This window comes from Typopeltis vanoorti, chromosome 9 (genome assembly GCF_054136105.1).
Source record: "Typopeltis vanoorti isolate ZY-2024b chromosome 9, IOZ_Tvanoo_1.0, whole genome shotgun sequence".
NCBI lineage: Eukaryota > Metazoa > Arthropoda > Arachnida > Uropygi > Thelyphonidae > Typopeltis > Typopeltis vanoorti.
The window spans coordinates 95091792-95113899 of NC_143557.1; the positions used below are offsets into that span (position 1 = coordinate 95091792).

General features: G+C 35.5%; 1 protein-coding gene across 3 annotated transcripts in view; it reads left to right on the forward strand.

Annotated features, from left to right (window-relative positions):
• Positions 1-22108, forward strand: part of LOC150103269 (uncharacterized) — a 147745-nt gene that overhangs the window by 87410 nt on the left and 38227 nt on the right. For all 3 annotated transcript variants that reach the window (XM_090397723.1, XM_090397722.1, XM_090397724.1), the window contains one exon: positions 8853-9056. In XM_090397723.1, the coding sequence (XP_090253849.1) occupies positions 8853-9056 (204 nt within the window). The remainder of the gene's footprint in view (positions 1-8852; positions 9057-22108) is intronic.

Here is a 22108-nt window from a genome sequence, read left to right on the forward strand (position 1 = left end):
GATAAAGGATTAAACTAAATTTATTATACTCTAACCAAGTGAAAAATAAACTTTCAACATCTTTCTCTAAATCCAGAGTAATTTATTAAAAAAGGGTGGCACACCATTTGGCAACTCCTATAGGTAGAGATGACCTGCTAATGCTTCTGCCTGGTATCTCCACTTGGGCCTGGCTCCCACTGAAGAGACCTCAATAAAGATCGAAACTAGTCTGGGTTGTGACCCTTCCCTTAATGCATAACATTAGACATATCCGCAAGGAAATGTGTTTTGCATTATGGGAGATACTGAGATAGGAGTGTTGGTAGCTTGTTCCACCTTTGCAAGGAGTGTCCTGGTGTTGTACCACCTTACCCCAGTCCTGAAGATACTTTCAGGCGCAAACTTTGTTTGCTCACACTTGGATAAAGGATTAAATTAAATTTATTATCTTGACAAAGTTGATGAGATCAATGAGAACAGAGAACTTCAGCTCAATCCTAGCAAAACAAAGATTATGGTTCTCAAAGCAAATACAGACAGGAAAGCTCCTGAGAAATAAGTCTGCCTTAATGGAAAAAGAATTAAGTCAGCAAATTTTATTGTTATTATTTCGTGACACCTCCGAGGAGGACACCCGCTCCACAACTCTCCATCCACCAACTACATCCAACCTCTACTATTATCATTTACATCAGCACCACCCACCACCACCACTAGTATTTTTTGTCTGTAAATTGCGTGTGTTCTGAAGAGCCGATTTGTATTACCTGGGATCCATTATTAATGTGAAGAACTGCTGTTCAGAAGACATCAAAAGAAGATTAGGAATGGCTAAAACAACAGTCAGGCTTGTCTGAAATGTGGAAGGGTGATTTATCTCCATGGGAACAAAGTTGACAATTTTGGATGTACCTATTTTTACAAAAGTGACTCATTGTTGTGAGACTTGGAACCTGAAGAAGTCTGATAGGAAAAGGATAGCTGCTTTTGAGATGTGGTGTCACAGAAGGCTGTTGAGGATGTTATATACTGAAAGGCAGACAAATGGATGGATGCTCGAAAGGATCAGTAAAACTTAAAGGCTCCTTAAGAGTATTGACAGAAGAAAGTTGAAATACTTTGGACACATTGAAAGGATAGAAGGAGGATTTCTCAGAACAGTAATAGAAGATAAAGTTCCTGGAAAAAGAAGAGATAAAACTGTCAGTGAGATGGATGGATGGTGTATCCAGAGTGACTGATCTTCAAAGAGTTGAAGCTTCCAGAAAAGCATACGACAGGACCACATGGCGAAGACTGGTGTGGCACATCACTGAGCATCTGAGTGACCATACGTCATCTAATGATGCCCAGTGAACAGATGGATGGAAGGAATATAATCTGAATAAACTTTTAATTATTATTATTGTCAGCCCTCCATGGAGGAGTCCAAGGACTAATCGTGGGAGGTAAATCTTTCTTCCCATCCTTATTTATCGTTTCATTTTCAAGCGCTTCTCTTTGCTCTATTTCAGAGCATTCATTAGATTCCTGTAATGTGTAAAGAGGATATTCATTAGGGTTATACACTATACCACAAAGAGAAATTGTGCCCTCCAATAAGTACAGGTAAACTAGTTAATCTTGTTATAAAAGATCAAGATATGACAGAGATATGTGCCCCTGTGTCCAACAGAATCTCACAAGGCACATCTTTAATCAGACCTTGTACAACCATCAAAGGTTTTTCATTTCTGGTATGTGTAATTTCAGCACTATTAAGTTGTAACATGAATTACAACTAAATCTGCTAATCTTATTATTAGATAGGTTAATACCTGTACAATATTCAAATCATATCTTATTCCTTTTCCTTCTTTAGAATCTAACTTTTTCATTCTATAACAATTTCTAGCTTAAATTCCCTAGTTTGTTGCAGTTGTAACATCTAAGCAGAACTCTTTCTTTTATTATTTCTCTACATTTGGTCTCATTCTTACTAGATGATTTATCTGACATGTTATGGGAGTTGTTACTTACTTTAAACTCCTCTAACATTTTAATTAGTCTTTCTTGACCTTCCATTATTGGTCTTTATTGTCTTCCCAATTTCTTCCTAATAAAGTCCTTTAGAGTTTCTAGTTTTAGAACTAATATCTGAATTAACATCTATATTGTGATCTAAATCTTTAACATATTTCTTACTATTTCCTTCAATTTTGGTTGACTTAAATTTCAAAGTTTCATTCTTGCCATCACAACCCATATTATTTGCAGTGACACTTTGTTCTAATGAGTGCACTTGTTGGTTTGAGGCCTGTTAGATGTCTCCAAGCTTTTCCTTCTCTTTCTCTAACTTGTAACACTTGTCCAGGTTCTTAACTTTTTTATTGTAGGCTACCTCTTTCAGTTTATCCTTCAAGTCTACCCTTTACTAATGAAATATAGACCATTCAAGGTGAGACCTTTCTTCTTCTTCTGAGACACTTAACTTATGGACTATGCTTAATGTTCTATTGTAATATTCCAAAACGGTTTCTTTACTTCCTTGAATTCATTTATGTAATTTCCAGAGATTAGGACGTCCATCTTTTACCTGAGAATATTCCACTATTAATGTGCTCTTAAATCTGTTGTCGTCAATCATATCTCACAAGATAGGTGAGGTATTTAAGAACATTTTTGCCATACCTACTAATTTGTTCTAAAGAATAATTTGTGAATTTGACTATTTTCCTATCTCTTTAAGCTTTTCCTGCAAATTTAAAATAAGTCTATATTTTCATGGTCTTCTCCTGAATATGTTGGAATTACAAGAATTGGATTTATAGCTTTAAAGAGCTTGCTGTCCTCAATTATGTTATCATTAATATAAAAACCTTGATACAACATACTCATACTGATGTCAAAACTAATCCAATCCAATATTAGATTTCATTTCTCTCTATTCTGTTGGACTTTATCCTGCCAACTGTGCCATTTGTTATATCTGTCTGCTCTATCTATTTTGATCTGCTCTGTTATATTTTATCTTATTTTATGCTCTGGCCTTACTTTTTTCTCACACTCTAAATTTCAGAATTTATTTAATTTATGACTGCACCAGTTAAACTACTTATTGAGCGTGAGTTTGTAGGAAATCTAAACAAAGATGAAGCATATAATATTAATCCCTGTTAATTTTGACCTTTACATTTTAGCAGTCATGGCTTAAACTTATCAATTAGCATATCATAAATACTTTCCCCTTATTAATCAGATATATACAGGTTTGTAGTTTTCAAATTAGTGCATTGACAAACCAGTCTCAGTGTATCATTCAAAAACTAATTTAATCAGTTCAAGAAATCTGCAATGAAAATTTAAGTCTTAGATAATTACAGGTGATTCTTTCTTAGTTCTCCTACAATTCTACCTTGCATTCTAAATATAACTTCTGGTATTCTTACCTATTAAACTTGTCAAGCATATGCTCAATTAATTTAGTACATAGAGCAGTATGCTTACTCTTAGATCAGGTAATTATTCAAACATATTGAAAATATCTACCCTAACACAATTGACTGCAGAACAAAGACACATAACTTGAATTGTTCGGAAGTACTTGCATATCATTCTATGTACTTAAAATTGGTTAAACTTCATATACTTCTTTCATTCACTACAATCCTTAATTGATTTTCTTTTGTCTACATGATCTTTCTTTCATGCCGTTTTTCTTTTTCTTCTGTTATCGATTTCATTTAACATTCAATTTTTATCACTCAGCAATGTGGAGGCCTCGACTGTTCGATGAATGCCCATTGTTATGAGCTCTGGGTGGTGACTTGTTCTGCCCTTCCTGACACAAGATGCTCTGGCAATGGGCAGTTGACTTCACGTAGTGGTGGATCGGGAAGAGATGGCAAAACTCCCAAGACAGCTCTTTCCAATAACTGAGTGGAAAACCCCAAGATGATCTTTTTCAAGACATGAGTGCTTATATAAGACTCAATTTTACATGGTGCACATGTGCAACGCTTTCCATATTAGATTTCCATATTAGGAAATGTGCTAACACGGGACACGATGATGTCACACTTCATGTATCATACATTTGATTGACACAGTTTCATCATAAAATTATTACATACAAAGGAACTTTAGATGTTTTAACAAACAGTGACAATTCTTAATACATATTTCTCTTTAGAGAAAACTCATGTAATACGAACATGATACATCATTATTCTTGTGAGATTTTACAGATGCTATTCAAGAATTATCCAGCAGAAGCAATGTCTAAAGTTATTCCACGGTTCAGAGGATTAGATAAGAGGAGTAGATGTGAAATGGACAAATGACAAGATTAAGTATGCATTCTGAAGGAAGAAAGTGTTATAGATGCAGCATAATGTTAATAATCAGTTTTGATGAGGAGTACAAAGAATAGGCAAGGAGGATGGATTGGTTTGTAAGGGTAGCAAAAGTGCGGTTTGAGCAGCAGTTAACTAATCTTCTTCTTTCACTATGCATTATTCCTATGCAGGGTCCGTGTGTTACTTAGATGTGACTACTTTTTAGTACTACTCCCAACCGACCTGTCGCCTAGTCTGCCGCTGGGAGGATATATTCTGGACTGTAGAGGCATATGTTCATGGGGCCGGTTTGCCTGTTTGCGGGATGAAAAACGCCAGATAAATTGGCAGAAAAAACCCTACTGCCCACGCCCAAGACCGACTAACTTGGCTATGCCTGAGGAAGATCCTCAAGTTCCTCACGTCTTCGACGGGAATCGAACCTGGGACACTCCTTCCCCAGGCATGTGGTTGCGAAGTGCAAAGCCACTACTCTAACTGTGCAGACAGCAGCAGTTAACTAATGAAGCCCAAAAAAAGAAAGAAAGACCCTTTATGCACTTCTTTCGACATATAGGCTGCAGAAGAGAGAGAGAATGATTATGTAAGGATGATATTGGTTGGTGAAAATGGTCAGAGGATAGAACTGAGGTATTAAATGAGCACTTCTTAATGGTATTTCATCCTGTGAATGTGATCATGCAGAGTTTGAGTGTAATGGAAAAGTATCAAGTAACAACCTTATTAAACTTGATGTTAATAAGGCTGTTACTTGATAATATATCACCTGATGTTTGGAGGAAATGTGCCAGGGAGTTCACATGTGTCTTGATATACTTATTTAATATGTCTTACATTGGGCCAAGTTCCAAAGGAGTGGAAAAAAAAACTGTGGTTATCATGTAATTTGTTCTTTAAGAAAATTGATAGTTAAACCTGAATGCCTTACCAGGTGTATTGTGCTCATTTGTCACATACAGCAGCATTATACCTTATCTCTAAAATATCTAGGATTTTAAAGAAATTTAGCATGGAGAACTTGTTCACAACTTAGTGCCAAATTCAGTTTGACTGAAGGTCAATCTAGCAATTATACATTTGTTACCAACATGAGCTATTGTAATAATTGCCTCATACTGTGTTCTTATTAAAGATTCTAACTAAGAGTTATTGTCAAGTTGTCATCTGCTTTTATTTATGCATTTTCTTTCATTTTAAGAAAGTGTACTTTTTATTATAGTTGATTCAAATATTTATGTTAGTTCAGTGATAACATGGTACTTCTGAATGCAGCAGCACTTTTGAATGATGGTTAATGATACAGAACTTTAAAAGATCTTGTCTGATTTGTATGCTTCATATGAGACATGCATGATTTTTTGCGTTGCCCTGTTCTGAAAATACTTCAGGCACAAACTTTGTTTGCTTACACTTCAATAAAGGATGAAACCAAGAATATAATTTCTTGGCATCTTTAATTTATAGTATAAACAAATTAAAAAAACTTTCAACATCTATCTCTAATCCAGGGTATTTTAGTAATAAGGTGTGACACCTTTTGTCGACCTCTATATGGAAATATGACTTCTCTATTACTGCAACATTACTATCACTTGGTATTGGGAATCAATCGACCGTGAGATGCGGTGATTGATTCATTCAGTCCAATACCCTTGGAGGGTAATGGATGGCAATGCTGTAGCTAATGAAGTTCTAACTGAGGCTCGGCTATTGCTGTTACCCTCCTGCCATGATCAGAGCTTTAATAGCTCAATAACACCTTATCCCTACACTGTCCTCTACAGATAACGGGGAAGATGAAAAGCATTCTTGCTTCGCCCCTTTAAGCCAGTCCTTATAAGGACTATTACTATCACTTGAAAAAAAGATCTTAGTCCTTTTTAGGACTTCCAGGGTAACAAATGGCAATGCTGTAGCCGATGAAGTTTTAACTGAGGCTCGGCTATTGCCGTTACCCAGCCATGACTACAGCTTTTTAGCTCAATAACACCCCATCCACACAGATTTTCTTCATTCAGATGACGGGATAAAGAGTCAAGGACTCAGTCCATCTCCCAGTTCTTTTAAGAACTTAAGATTACTATCACTTCTGGGTAGTGGCCTTTTCCATAATGCATAGCATTATGCATATCCTTAAGGATATGTATGTTGCATTATCAGTTAATATGGTAATTGATGTGAAGTTATTATATACAAGTAGCCAAGTCATGAAGTGATTTCACATGCAAACTGTTTGCTTAAACTTGGATAAAGGATGAAACTAAAATATAATTTCTTGGCATCTTTAATTTCCCGAGTTAGTCGATCTCTGGCATGGGCAAGCAGGTTTTTCATCCCATAAACTCAAGAAAATCAACTGTAGAGCCCACATTATTTCAGACATTAAATATATTGTGTTAGGTCTAGGGACCAGTAGATCGCGGCACTTGTTGAGCTGTTCCTCTTCACTGCATGCCGCTTAATTAGTGATAACCTTGGGCCAGCTATCTCTGATTGAACTGCCCACTCAGTCTCCAAAAAGTTAGATAGGGCTAAACGGCCTCGCCTACTCCCTATATGGAAATAAAAAGGCGTTAGCTGATTTTTTATTATTTTTTTATGGCATCTTTAATTTAAGTTTTGTGTTCTTAAAGGCAGATGTTACCCAACTACTAGTCTGTCCAAAGTAGACTAAACTTTAAGATCTGCAAGAGAAAGAAGTTGATCCCAAAGAGAGCAAACGAAGTTAGCTAGCTGAATGAATGGTTTGAAAGTGGCATGGAGATTATGTTTATGGAGAACTTTAGTTATCAAACGTTTTTATGTACTCTGAATATATATAAGAGATGGGAATAGATTTATTGTGATATTGTGTGTTGGTTATAGGAGGGATGGGGATGCATGCAATATTTTATCTTGGAATTGTAACTATTGGCTAAAAATAGTTGGAAATATATCTGAGCTCAGTTTCAAGGGCTGTCATTTGAACAAATTGCTTTGGTTGTGCATGTATTTTAAGATTGCTATACTGTTGGGATGGTTTGGTGTGTTTCCTTATATAAATACCTTCCTGTATGTGTAGGTTTTCTATAAATGGAAAGGGATCATTTGCCACTAGGTAGTTGTGTCACTACTGTGTCTAGAGAGGGATGACAATTGTTACTTTCATATTCTATAGCAGTGACATGGTGTAAGAGGTTATTTTTAGAATTGGCATCAACTTTGAAGTACCCCCCCCCCCAACCTAAACAAATAATGTTTTCAGTTACAATTTGAATTGTTTTTGAAATTTTGATCAACCATATTAATCTTAACAATAATGGTGCCATAAAAATCCCAAGAATTTGGATTTGGCCCACTTAAGTTCAAGTTTTCCAGAAAACCCTTACTTTAGGATCTAAGCAATAATTTCATTTCTTATTGGCTGCTATCTATACTGTTTTGTTCTAATTTATGTATGTAATTATGTGAGAGCATGTTGCTCTCTTCCTTAATATATCTCTTAATGATTTGTAACCAAAGTATAATAACAGAGCTCTTACTCTGTAATAAAAGTTTTTTTTTTTTTTTTACACCAGAGATCAAGCCAGTAGTGTTAATGGTTAATCAAATTACTCTGACTTTAGCATGCCATGTAGATTGTTTCTTTTTGTGTGTGTGTGCGTGCGCACATGCTCCAGATGATGACTTGATATGAAAGTCAAAATGTCATTTTGGTTTATCTTAAACTGAAGTTTTATTATAATGCAGTAGTGGTTTCCATGATTTTTAATAATGAATGCTGATCACCATGTAACTGTGAAGGAAAGCATTCTAAGTTAACTGGGTCTTGAATGTGTTAGCACATCATTAACTCAGCAGTTTTTTTTATTTCTTTAAAGAGATGCTTCCCTTTTGTAAAAAAAAAAAATTCTTATGCCTTTTACACATTTCATAAAACAATAGTGACCTATAGTTTTCTTACATGTATATTTTATTCTAGTAAATAAGATGTTCTTACAGTTTTTTGGTAGTACAGATATTTCAAACTAAAAGTAAAATAGCACACAGAGATTTTTGATTCTAATAATTTAGAACTTTTAAATGTTTAACTTAGTATATTAATGACAAGTATTTTTAATGCTATTTTACAGTGAAATAAGTGGATGGCATATCAAGTACATACTGGGATTGTGCTCGAAAATAAACATTAATACTGACCGTTGCTTTGTAAACCACTTATCTAACTTCCTGCTATATAACTGTACTCACAGTAAACTACCTTCAGTTATCTTGTGAGCAAATTTCCCAGTGCAGTTTGGATAATTGAGAGATCACTGTGTGCTAAAATATTTTGAAAATGCACTTGAAAATAATTAGCATATGAAAATGTGTGTAAAATTATATGTTAGGATTCCTAAAATATGATCAAGTACTGTGCAGGAAGGTCATTAGTCTGTTGTTCATCCTTATGTAATATAGTATGGAATGTTTGTAAAATGCTTTCTCTGTATTTTATTATGTATTTATATTTCTTTTGTGTTTCTGAGATTTAATTCAAATTTTCATTTGTAGCTGTGAATGCAAGGGTTGCAATGTTCGTTTTCGAGCTTTAGATAACCTTGAATATCATCGAAAGTGTCACATCAATGGCAGCAATGCTTTTTCTTGTCTTGAATGTGGGATTCGCTTTGAAAACTGGGGTTCTATGGCCGGACACCTTTGGCGACACCACACCTTAGATATGGAACTTCATGCTTGTGACCAGTGCTCCTTTAGGTAAAACTTATGATAAAAATTTGATTGATTGATTTTTTTTTTTTTTTTTTTTTTTTTTGGAAGTTTATAATTTTGTTAAGAACAAGGAATATGAGGAGACTTGTTCTTCTCATATTCTTTATGCAGAATTAATTCCTGTGTTTACATCATATTAACTAAATTATTCTAAATTCATAAAAAGCTCCATTTTAATCACTGCTTTTATATTTTTGATTTGGTTCGTTGACCTTTGTTGGTTAGATGGATGTCTCCAACCTTCAGACCATCCGTTCAGATCCCGCTGCGGTATGAATGTTTGTGAAAATCTTTAGGTGGCAGTTGATATTCATCACTATTTTATTGAGTAGGTGAAAAGATCCATGTTTTGCTTCTAGAAAATGCTTTGTGGATTATCAATTGCTCAGCCCATCTGCTGTACTAAAACTATGCTGTAGGTTAACGCCCTTTTAAAACAATTTATTTAAAACAAATATTTACTGCTTTGGTTGCTGCATCCTTTTAAAATAAAGGATGCAGCAATGACAATCTTCTCCTCTGATCAAATATTCTATAATGCATGTTAAGCTTAACTGATGTTTTTGTAAAGTATTTTCATGAACCTCCTATATGGAAGACTTCTTCATATGCTTTATGTTAAACATGTGAATGTTGCATACCCACACAACCAACTAAATAACTGTTTGTACCATCTTATTGATTATTCATTATGCAATGCCAGAAAATTATTACCCACAATTTGTGAGAATTTATCCTAGTTTACAAATGTGAAAATACCACCACTGGTATTTTCACAGACAATCACAAACATCCATGCCCACGGCAGAATTCAAACCCATCCTTTTGGCTGGAGAGCGGATATGCTAACCACTCAAGCAGCCATTTTTTCATGCTGGATACAAGTATTCTTTAGGAGTGTTTGTTGTTGGAATTTTGTTTGTTTATTTATTTATTTTTTTTTTTTTACTACTTGTTTATTCTTACTGCTTCTGCTTTCTGAAAATGGCATCAGTAAACAGGTGCATGTCTGCAGCATGAAGATAGTTCTGCCCTGAATTTTTCCCACTGGATGTGTTGCAAGAATTTTCATGTATACACCAAAAAATGTGAAAGATTTTTGGATTGTCAAGGTGAAAGAAAAGAAGGAAAGTGTTAATGTATGTGAAAAGTGTATTGATTGGTTAGAGCAATTTGAAATGGGAGCTAGTGTCGCTGGTAGTCAACAAAAATTGCATGAAAATGTTAGATATGATAACAAAAAGAATGGAGTGAAAAGTTTAGGCATCAAATGATGAAAATGAAAAGTAAAATGAAGCATCTGGAAGATAAGATTAAACATCTAAAGAAGAAATTGGCTGATGTGAATGAGAGGGAGATGGTTATAATATAAATTGAAGCCAAGAAATTATATTCTTTGTTTGTTTACACTTTATCCAAGTGTAAACAAACAAAGTTTACACCTGAAGTATTTTTAGGACTTCACATCACTTGCCTTAGTATCCCATGATGCAAAGCATATATATTCTTACAGACATGTATAATGCTACTAATGCAAGTGATGTGAAGTCATTAGCCTCCATATACGAGTTGCCCTGTCCTGTAAATACTTCAGGTGCAAAAACTTTGTTTGCTTATACTTTGGATAAAGGATTAAACCAAGAATATAATTTCTTATCTTTAATTCATAGTATAACCAAGTGTAAAAACTTCCAACAGGGAGGAAGTTAATATTACTAAGCAAGAGTTGAAGGATAATTGTATATATCATTGTGTGAGGACTCGCTCATTAGAGGTGCAATACTAATAAAATTTACAAAACATGCTTTCTTGGTGGAATATTGAAACAAATAACTGATGTTTTGCAGAGAAGGAAAGAGCAGGCATCAAAATTAGTAGCAGTTGTGAACACAAATTACTTGGTGAAATAAGGAATGTTAATAGAGACTTGAAGTTCTTGCAGGAGGTAAAAGATAGTAGTGTTGTTGAAAAGTCATTAGCTTGTTGTCCAGCTATGACAATAGTGAGTTGAGAAGAAGAGCAGAGGTTATGAATAGCAAGATGACTAAGTTGTGCAAAGCAAAAGAGGTTCAGTTTGTGAATTTGAAGGAAAGTTAGAATGGTTTAATGTTGATGGATTTCATTTAAAGGGGCTTGGTGCAAAAGCTATTGTTTGCTGAGAAGGTGAACAAGCAAGAAGTTAATGTAGCTAACGATCAAAGGGTACTTGTGAAGCAGGATAGCACGTTTAAATAAGTTGTATGACAGGAGGAAGATGGGTACAAGGTTGAAAATGTTGAAGCAGAACAAGGTGTGGAATACATAAAGAAAAGACAGGTGTGAATGGCAATTAGAGTCAAGGTCAGAGAAACAGGAGTGGTCAGGCTGAAGAGAGAGGTATGGTATAGCAGTTGGTTTATACTCATGATACAGTTTAATGGAATAATTACTGCACATAGGGAAATAATTAAACAGCAAGTTTAATCATTTCAATATTTCGTCTGTCATCACAGCGAAATCTTCAGGAAAACAATGGTAAAATGGAATTGTAATAAAGCACGCAAAAGACACACAAGAAACTATAATGAAATTAATGAAATCAGACTAAATAAAGACTCGCCAACGCTATCATAGAGGGTACTGTTGGCTAGCTTTAGATGTTGGGCAGAGGCCTAAGAATTAGTTTCCCAAATCTTGGGAAGTTTAATACAACCATATTTATTAAGATTAGACTTCTTTTTTTAAAATCTGCAGTTCTAACTCTTTCAAGTTTGTATTTATATGATGCAGCATGAGAGTTTTCTTCCTTTTGATTCTGTGCAAACTTTCCAAGGCATGGTCTACTAGACCTGACTGACCATAGTTGTGGTGGCACATGTATTTTTTGTGAATTGTCTAAGCAGATCTCCCAGTCTGACTATAATATAATAAGTTGAAAACACTACCTAGAATAGAAAGAGGAGGAAGTGGATCCTCAGGAGAGCGGAGAAGGAAAACCAGCTTCAAATGAGATTTGAAAGCATTGAAGAGATTATATTTCTTTAAAATTCTGTCTATTTCTTCTGAAATATCCTGTATATAGGGAATAGTAATGGCATTAGTGTAGTCTTTATGTTGAGGATGTGAAAAGGACAGATAATTTGCAGATCTTTTTGGCATTGTCACTATTGGAGGAAGATTTGGTGAATAAACGTGAGTTAATCCATTCAACTGATCATCAGAGAATGTTGGTAGAATGGCCTCAAAACACTTGGATTATTGTGATTATATATAAATGCAAAGAATATTTGAAATAAGAAAGCTGAGTTTGTTGCATGGTGGTACAACATGATGAAATATCATGCTGGCTGGGGTGCTGCCTGATTAAACAAGGCCCCGTTTTTGTCGAGGAACTAGGGCCAACAGTGAAAAGTTAGCTACTGAAACAAACCCAACTCGACATTAGCAGAGATCAAGATTGGCACAATCATCATAAGAGGCATCAGTGGAAAAGAAATGGAACTAGCAGAAGAATTGAATAAGTACCAGATCGACATAATAGGTGTTACTGAAACAAAGAAGACACAAAAAAGGGGGGGGGGGTAGATCTTTCTAAGCAACAAATGCAAGATGTTATATTTAGTCAATAACAATCAGGGAAAAGGAGAACCTATTAATATAATCAATGGCTATTTTAGCCTGTTTTTGTTTAGGAGTGTCCCTTATATTTAATACATTGGCTAACATAACTCAAAAAGGGGTGTATATATATATATTTTAGGGCATTATGGGTGAAATTAGAAAGCCATTATGGCAGAATAAAAAATGTCGAAAAATTTGTACATACCTTGTTTTTGGTTTAAAGATGCCTTCTAAATCCAAGCTCTTGCTGAAAGGTTGTATGTAAACGGGGGGGGGGGGGGAGAACATGGGGATGTGCTTGAGACACGGGAAATAAGTTTGGAAACCCGGGTTACTATTAATAATATATATATAAATATATATATATATTTATATAATATTATTATATAATAAGAGAGGGGGGGAAAACGAAGGGGAAGGGTATCCTTATGTGGAAACTGGGGCAAGGGTTTACGGGGTGTGGACCGTTTCGGCCATCGTCGGAACTTTGTGGGAATGACTGTAGGGCTATGTCAAGGCTGTAAGTTGCATCTGCCAAATCTGGGCATTTGTTGTCGCTAAATGGCCGGAGACGTGACTTAATTTGTAAGTTTTGGAACATCCAACATTCGGAAATTAGGTAGTGTCGGTGGACGTTGGTAGAATTTCCATCGCATTTTATGGCAATAGTTTCGGATATTCTAAGCATTGTTTCGTTTTCTTGTTTGTCAGTGATTATGGCTTTGTCAATTTGGGGGATGTGTTTTAGTTCAAGGGCATGAGCTGCAATTTCTGTCTTCCCCATAATCTGTGTTTTGTTTTTGATGTTGCGATGTTTTTTTGTGTTCAGATATTCTGGAATGGGAATATTGCAATCCCTGAAGTGCTCTTGTAGTCTAGTCCATAACGACCTAATTGTAGAGCCCGTGTAGGTGACGTCATAATCTTTTTGACAAGGAAATTTGTAGACTACGTTGTGGTGTTCGAATATTTCTTTGTGAGTGAGAGATTTAGTAGGTTTTAGGAGAGTTGCTAATTTTTGGTTTGTGGTGAATACTAGCTTATAGTCTGTGTTTTTGAAAATGTATTTGTAAGCCTCGTATGTGTTTTGGATGTATGGCAATTTGATGACCATACGTGTCGGAAAGTCTACTTTTGTTGTATTATTGTTAAGATGGGATTTTGCCATATAGTTTGCGTAATTTATTAGATGTGTGGGGGTAGTTGCGATTTTTGAAAACCTGTGTTAAATACTTGAGTTCTGTGTTAAGAAAATCTCGTTATGGACTAGACTACAAGAGCACTTCAGGGATTGCAATATTCCCATTCCAGAATATCTGAACACAAAAAAACATCGCAACATCAAAAAGAAAAACAAAACGCAGAATACGGGGAAGACAGAAATTGCAGCTCGCCCTTGAACTAAAACACATCCCCCAAATTGACAAAGCCATAATCATTGACAAACAAGAAAATGAAACAATGCTTAGAATATCCGAAACTATTGCCATAAAATGCGATGGAAATTCTATCAACGTCCACCGCCTCTATCTAATTTCCGAATGTTGGACGTTCCAAAACTTACAAATTAAGCCACGCCTCCAGCCATTTAGCGACAAATGCCCAGATTTGGCAGATGCAACTTACAGCCTTGACATAGCCCTACAGTCATTCCCACAAAGTTCCGACGATGACCGAAACGGTCCACACCCCTTAAACCCTTGCCCCCAGTTTCCACATAAGGATACCCTTCCCCTTCGTTTTTCCTCCCTCTCCCCACAACAAAATAATATATATATATATATTATTAATAGTAACCCGGGTTTCCAAACTTATTTCCCGTGTCTCAAGCACATCCCCATGTTCTTCCCCCCCCCGTACAAATTTTTCCACATTTTTTATTCTGCCATAATGGCTTTCTAATCTTGCCCATAATGCCCTAAAATATATATATACCCCTTTTTGAGTTATGTTAGCCAATGTATTAAATATAAGGGACACTCCTAAACAAAAACAGGTTAAAATAGCCGTTGATTATATTAATAGTGTTTAAGAGGAGTAGCATGGGAATTTCCCAGAAACTATACATAAGGTGTACCTATAATATTAAACATTAAATAAGAGGAGAATCTTCTTAAATGGCAGGCAATATCAAGTAGAGTGGTGTGGGCTAATATCAGAATTAGGGAACTGGATAATGAAACTTATTTGTGCTTATGATCCCAAAGAAGGTTCTACTAAGGAAGAAATGGAGGAATTTTTCAAGATATTAAAGAAGGCAGCTGACACAACAAAAAATGAAAAGTTTGTCCTTGTTCGAGATCTGAACAGCAGAGTAGGAAATGATTACCAGACATATAAGAATGTTTTGGGAAAATTTGGAGAAAAAAGCAATGATAATAATAATGGTAAGTACCTCCCAGATTTCTGCTCAGAACATGAACTAGTTATTACTAGGCCCATGTTCCAACGTAGAAATGTGCACAAATTCACATGGAGAGATGCAAGGAATACGAAAAGTGTCATTAACTATATTATTGTTGACAGTGAGATTTTCTCTCTAGCTCGCGACACGAGTATACAGAGGATTTGAAATAGGAGGCGATCACCATTTAGTGTTGAGCAGGATAAAATTGAATTACTTCTTATTCCTTCCCTCCTCTTTTACCTTGCAGTGTCGAGGATTTTAACATTTAACTGCTACCATATTGAGGATAAGGTGGTTAGCCCTATGCCTCAAAGGTTCCTCATGTTACTGATGGGAATCGAACCCAAGTCTTTCTGACCAGAGGGCTTCGTCTATACTGACTGAACTACAGCGGCTCAAAATTGAACTTCATATTGAAAAGAAGGATGTGTAAGAAAGTTTTGAAATGAATCAAAGTTGAACAGCTGTCAGGTGTGAACTGTAGAATCAAATACACACATTATTCAAGGAAAAACTGAAAGAGTTTGAAAACAAGAACCAAACCTTGGAAATTCATTGGCAAACCCTAAAGAAAACTTTGATGGATTTTGCCAGAGAGGCATATGATGAGGTTGTCTGTAGAATAGAAAAATCAGAACTCCAATATGGACTTAGGAAGTTAAGTAGAGAGTCAAGAAAAGAAGGATAAACCATATCAAAAGTTCCTAGGAAATAAGTCAGCTTGTGCTCTTAGAGAATACAGAGGAAAATGTGAGAAAGCAAAGCATGTGTAAAACTAGCTAAACAGAAGTCATGGGAAGACTTTGATAAGAACACAGAAAATAAATATCAAGGTGTGGTAAAATATTCTGGATGCTATTGAAAAAGCTCAGAGATGGAGGAAGGAGTACTGTAAAAAGAATAAAAGATTATAAAGTGTACATAAAAACTCTTTGGTTTTTATAAAGATATTCTTGTTGTATGGAGTAATAACTTTGAAAGATTGCTAAATGAAACAAGCAGTGACAGAATGGTGGTAGAAAACACTCAACAGGAGTGCAATCTGGAATATATATATATATATATATATATATATATCTATACTTGAAGTAAGGGGAAAAAAAACTATCATAAATCTGAAATATAGAAAGGCAGCTGGAGTAGATGATATTTGACCAGAAATTCTAAAATATGGAGGGATAAAAGTTTTACAGTGGCTACACCTCATAATTCATAAGGCCTGCTCAGAGGTCAAATTCCAGATGATCATAGTTGTTATGTGCCATCCAGTTGTTTTGTTGGTAAGTTCTTTTATGTTATCTGTCCATCTTCCCCAGCATAACTGCCTTTTCCAATGATTCATCACCTTGCATAATATGACCAAAGTACATCAACTTCTGTTTAGTGATCATCGCCTCCAAGGAGCATTCTGTCCTTTATGTTATCTAAAACTTTCTTATTGGTCATTGTTGCAGTCCATGGGATTCTTAATAATCCATCTTTCACATCCATACATCACTACAGGAAATACCATTGCTTTAACAATTTTAACTTTTGTGGTCTTACTCACACCTCTATCTTTCATAATTTTTGTCAGGTTTAGCATCGCTTTTTTTTTCCCATGACTATCCTTTTAATTTCATTCTCTCATCATTTTTGATTCTGGACCCCGATTTCTGTTTTATCTCCTTCTATTATAAATTCATTTAAATTGCCAGATGCCATTGCTTTTGTTTTGCTGATGTTTAAATTAAGCCCTGCTTTGTTACTTTCCCTCTTAACCAATAGAATCAACTGCTCCAGATCTCCCTTAATTTCTGCTATGAAGATTGTATCATCTGAATATCTCAAATTATTTATTTTTCTGCCAACAATCTTAATTCCATCTGGATCTTTGTCTAAATCAGCCATTCTCGTAATATATTCACTATAAATATTAAAAAGGTAGGGCAACAGTATACAACCTTTGCTGCACCCCTTTTTCCACTCGAACACTATCTTTCTCCAAAGTTTTTACTGACGTTTTTACAATCCGCAGTCTGTTGTGATCCACACAATCAAAAGCTTTCTTATCATCAATAAAACAGGTGAATACCTGTTTTATTGATGATATATCCATCTCATGTTTGCTATTTGGTCTCTAGCCTCTCTCTCTCTCCTAAAGCCTGTCTGTTCTTCTGGCATTTCTCTTTTCATATATGGCTCCAGCCTTTTGTTGGATCACTTTATATAACTTTACTTGCATATGAAATTAAAGCAGTGGTTCTATAATTCTCACAACCTCTGGGATTTTGATGTTTTTCAGTCTCTAGGCCAGTATATTTTCTTCCAAACCTGTTCACAAGTTTCGATCAATATAGTCACTACTTCATCCTCAGCTGCTCTCAATTATTCCACTGACACACCATCAGCTCCAGGAGCTTTTCTTTTTGACATCTGTTCTATTGCTGATATCACTTCACTTTTCATTATTATGGGTTCCTCAACAAATTCTCTACTTTAAAATTATCTTTCAATATTATTATCTTTTTTGAAAGTTTATTTTTCACTTGGTTAGACTATAATAAATTTAGTTTAATCCTTTATCCAAGTGTGAGCAAACAAAGTTTGCACCTGAAAGTATCTTCAGCACTGGGGTAAGGTGGTACAACACCAGGCAACTCATTGCAAAGGTGGAGCAAGCTAACATCACTCCTATCTCAGTATCTCCCATAATGCAAAACACATCTCCTTGTGGATATGTATAATGTTATGCATTAAGGGAAGGGCCACTACCCAGACTAGTTTCGACCTTTATTGAGGTCTCTTCAGTTGGAGCCAGGGCCAAGTGGAGATACCAGGCAGAAGTATTAGCAAGGTCATCTCTACCTATAGGAGTTGCCAAATGGTGTACCACCCTTTTTTTTATTAAATTACTCTGGATTTAGAGGAAGATGGAGCCAGGCCCAAGTGGAGATACCAGGCAGAAGTATTAGCAAGGTCATCTCTACCTATAGGAGTTGCCAAATGGTGTACCACCCTTTTTTTATTAAATTACTCTGGATTTAGAGGAAGATGTTGAAAGTTTATTTTTCACTTGGTTAGACTATAATAAATTTAGTTTAATCCTTTATCCAAGTGTGAGATAGGAGTGATGTTAGATTGCTCCACCTTTGCAACGAGTTGCCTGGTGTTGTACCACCTTACTCCAGTCCTGAAGATACTTCCAGATGCAATACTTCCTTGGATAAATATTCACACTTGGATAAAGGACTAAACTAAATTTATTATATCTTTCTTGTACAAATCCTCTATATACTTTTTCCCCTCTTTTTTTCAAAGCTTCTTCTTTCATTAGACTAATTTGGAAAACTCTTAATTAGGGAGTTTTCAAAATCCTAATCTGGTGTCATTGACAGTACTCGTAGTACCCATCTATAAAAAGGGAAATAAAACAGTATGAGAATTACAGAGGTATTTCTCTACTGAGTGTTCCTGGTAAGATTTATACAAGTATTCTTGAGAAAAATTGTAAAGGAGACACTTGGAGAAAAACAATCTAGGTTCAGGCCAAACACAACTTTTCACTGTAAGACAAATAGTTTATAAATCATGGGAATATAACAAGGATCTGTATTTAAGTTTTGTATATCCAATAAAAACATATGACAAGATGCCAAGAGGAAAGCTGTTATAAAACTCTCCAGTTATATAGTGTTAATGGGGCATTATATCAAGCAATACATAGTCTCTGTTAGTTGTAATTCAGCAGCTAGAATTAAAGGAGGTACAGGAAGATGGTTTGATATTTATTCAGGTGTGCAACAAGGGTGTACATTATCTCCACTGTTATTCATTATCTACATGGATCACATTATGAAGGAAAGCTGTATTAAACTTTATATCAAAATTGGAAATGTTATCTCAGCTCTTTACTTTATGCAGAAGATGTTATACTCCTAAATAAATCAAGGACAAGTCTGCAGTGTTTCCTGACCAAATTAAATAACTGCTATAATAAATTTGGTATGAAAATCAGCATTAAAAAGACAGGAATAATGAGAATAGGTGTATATATTCAGGATGTAGTGGATGTTTTCATTGAAAACATCCACTACATCCTGAATAGAGAACCTATAGAAAAAGTGAAATATTTCAGCCATTTAGGCACAATATTTAGTGAAGATGACAAATTAAATTTGGAAATAGACAGCAGAATTAGCAAAGCTGGTATGTTAGGAAGTTAATTGAATAAATTTATATGGAATAAGAGAGAAATTAGTCAAAACACTAATTGCATACCACAGCGTTCAAGACAATTTTAACTGCCATCTTATGGTTTGCCTTCCACACTGCGACTGAATCGCCAACTTTCTCACTGGTAGCTTACTGCATGGCATGGCATAATAACTTTCTCACTGGTCACTTACTGCATGGCATGGTGGACGATTTCCTCTCAGATTTTCCCAGAAATACCTCGGGGTTCTGTTCTTTCACCCGCTCTCTTCCTCTTGTATACGAGGGTGGTCAAAAAAGTTCTGCCTCATCCATAGATGGCAACACTATCGATGCGATTTTTTTTTTTCCAAGTTGGTACATCTGTCATAAGCATCCATGTGAAATTGCAAGTCGTTCTATCGAGTAGTTTGTTTTATACAGCTGTCTGAAGCAAAAGTGTTGTCCGTATCCCTTGAAATGGATAAAATTGAGTATCGTGCTGTTATAAAATTCTTTGTAAAAGAAGGTTTAACACCAAAAGAAATTCATTCGAAGTTCATAAAAGTTTATGGACACTCTTCTCCTTCATTTTCAACAATTAAGAAATGGGCTGCTGAGTTTAAACGTGGCTATACTAGCCTTGAAGATAATCCACATGAAGGATGTCCAAAAAGTGTAACAACAACACCAGAAATCATTGATCAAGGGCACGATATGGTATTGGATGACTGGCGAGTCAAAGTGCATGAAATTGCTGAGACTATAGGCATTTCAAAAGAACATGTAGGATATATTTTGCATGAAGAATTGCATATGAAAAAGGTTTGTGCCAGATGGGTGCCATGCTTGTCAAAAACACACTCGCATGAAAATCTCTGAACAGTGCATGGAGCATTTTAATAAGAATAAAACCGATTTTGTGCATCGATTATTACTATGGATGAGACTTGGATTCACCATAACACACCAGAATCCAAACAGCAGTCAAAACAGTGGACAGAAGCCAGTTGTTCAGCACCAAAGAAGACAAAGTCTGTTCCATCAGCAGGAAAGTTCATTTCATCGGTGTTTTCTGATGCTAAAGGTATTTTGTTTATTAATTATCTTGAAAAGGGTAAAACAATAATCGGGAAATATTATTCCAATCTTTTAACCAGACTAGACGAAAAAATTCCTGAGAAAAGACCCGGCTTGCAAAAGAAAAAAAATCATCTATCATCATAACCACATTTCAATTATAGCTTCTGCAACCACCAAAAAACTCGGGGCACTTTTTCACACAAGACACTACTTCAGACCTCCACAGCTGCTAACTCTATACCATTCCCAAATTCACCCAGCCATGGATTACTGCTCCCATATTTGAAGTGGTTCACCAAAATCCTTTCTAATATTCTTCAATTCTATCCAGAGTGCAATCTCTCTAATTAATAATCCCTCTCTCACATACTCACTTCAATAACTTTCTCACAGGTGTTCAGTTTCTGCCTTGCACCTCTTCTGCAGATACTTTCATGGTCCTTGCTCTACCGAATTGGCCACTATTATTCCTCAACTCTCCTCTAAAATCATTAAAACAAAAGCCACTGCTACCCGTTTTCAGTTCATCATGAAACTCACTGAACCAACTTCACTGCCTCCCATCTACTTCTGTACTCTGGAACAGTCTCCCCAAAGATTACAACCCTCAGCTGTTCAAGCAAAATGCGAACAGTCCTCCTTTCTTCTGTTCCTCTTGTCCACACATGTGGCACTAATGTGCTATAGGTCTGGTGGCCTTTCATGTGTGGATCAAATATAAAAATATTTATTTATTTATATATATATATATATATATATATATATATATATACACAGTAAAACCCCAAAGTTATGCGGTAGTTGGGACCAACAAAAAGTGCCTAAGTCGAATTCGCATAACTCAGGGTATAATTTTGCATGTAATTTATATATACAAACATACAATTGGGACCTATTTTTTTTAAGAAATATAATCATAATTGTAGTTTTTCGTACATAAAAAAAAAAAGAAAGTTATTTCGATGTCGATGGTTTCATAAAATATAATGGATTCGTGTGACGGCATAATGTCTTTTTCTTGTCACGCAAAATTTCTTTTCAGCAGGGAATAAAAAAATCTTTAGTAAGCTAATGATTTTTTTATTCCCTGCCTTGTGGCTACAATTCATTCCTCGTTAGAATCTATGTCCTCCAAAATTTGTAAACTTTTCTTTTATGATTGTTCTTACTGCGGATTCCTGTAGATCGAACTTCTTTGCTAGCTCACAAATTTTCATTTCGCCTTCAAAATCCCTAATAATGTTGAGTTTCGTTTCCAAAGTCAGTGGTTTTCTTTTCTTGCTAGCTGTAGAAGAATTGGACTTGCTTCCTTTGGACGACATTATTATTTTTTATGTGATAGACTTTTCATCAAGAACATAACATTAAACAATCGCAAGGTTTATAGGCTATAAAAATCGTGTATGAATGGAGACCATGCAAAACACGTCGATGCTTGTTCACAGCATGTGCGACACTGCCGAATGCAGCCGGCGCCGGAAGATACAACTAGTGGTGAGGCGTGAAGCCGGACGGGAATACATACATATAAGAAACCGCGTAACTCCGGATTCGCATGAGTCGGGGTATGACTGTATATATATATAAAATGAAACACTCACCTGACTTCATTAAGTTCGACTGCATTAATTTGTCAGAGATCTGGGAGATAGTCATTCTAACACCAGATATTTGCATAGTATGATGGATGGTATGAATACATTGCCTTCTATTATTTATTTATTTATTATTCTTTCAGCTTATGCATGACAGAAACCTTTATACTCACCATGTG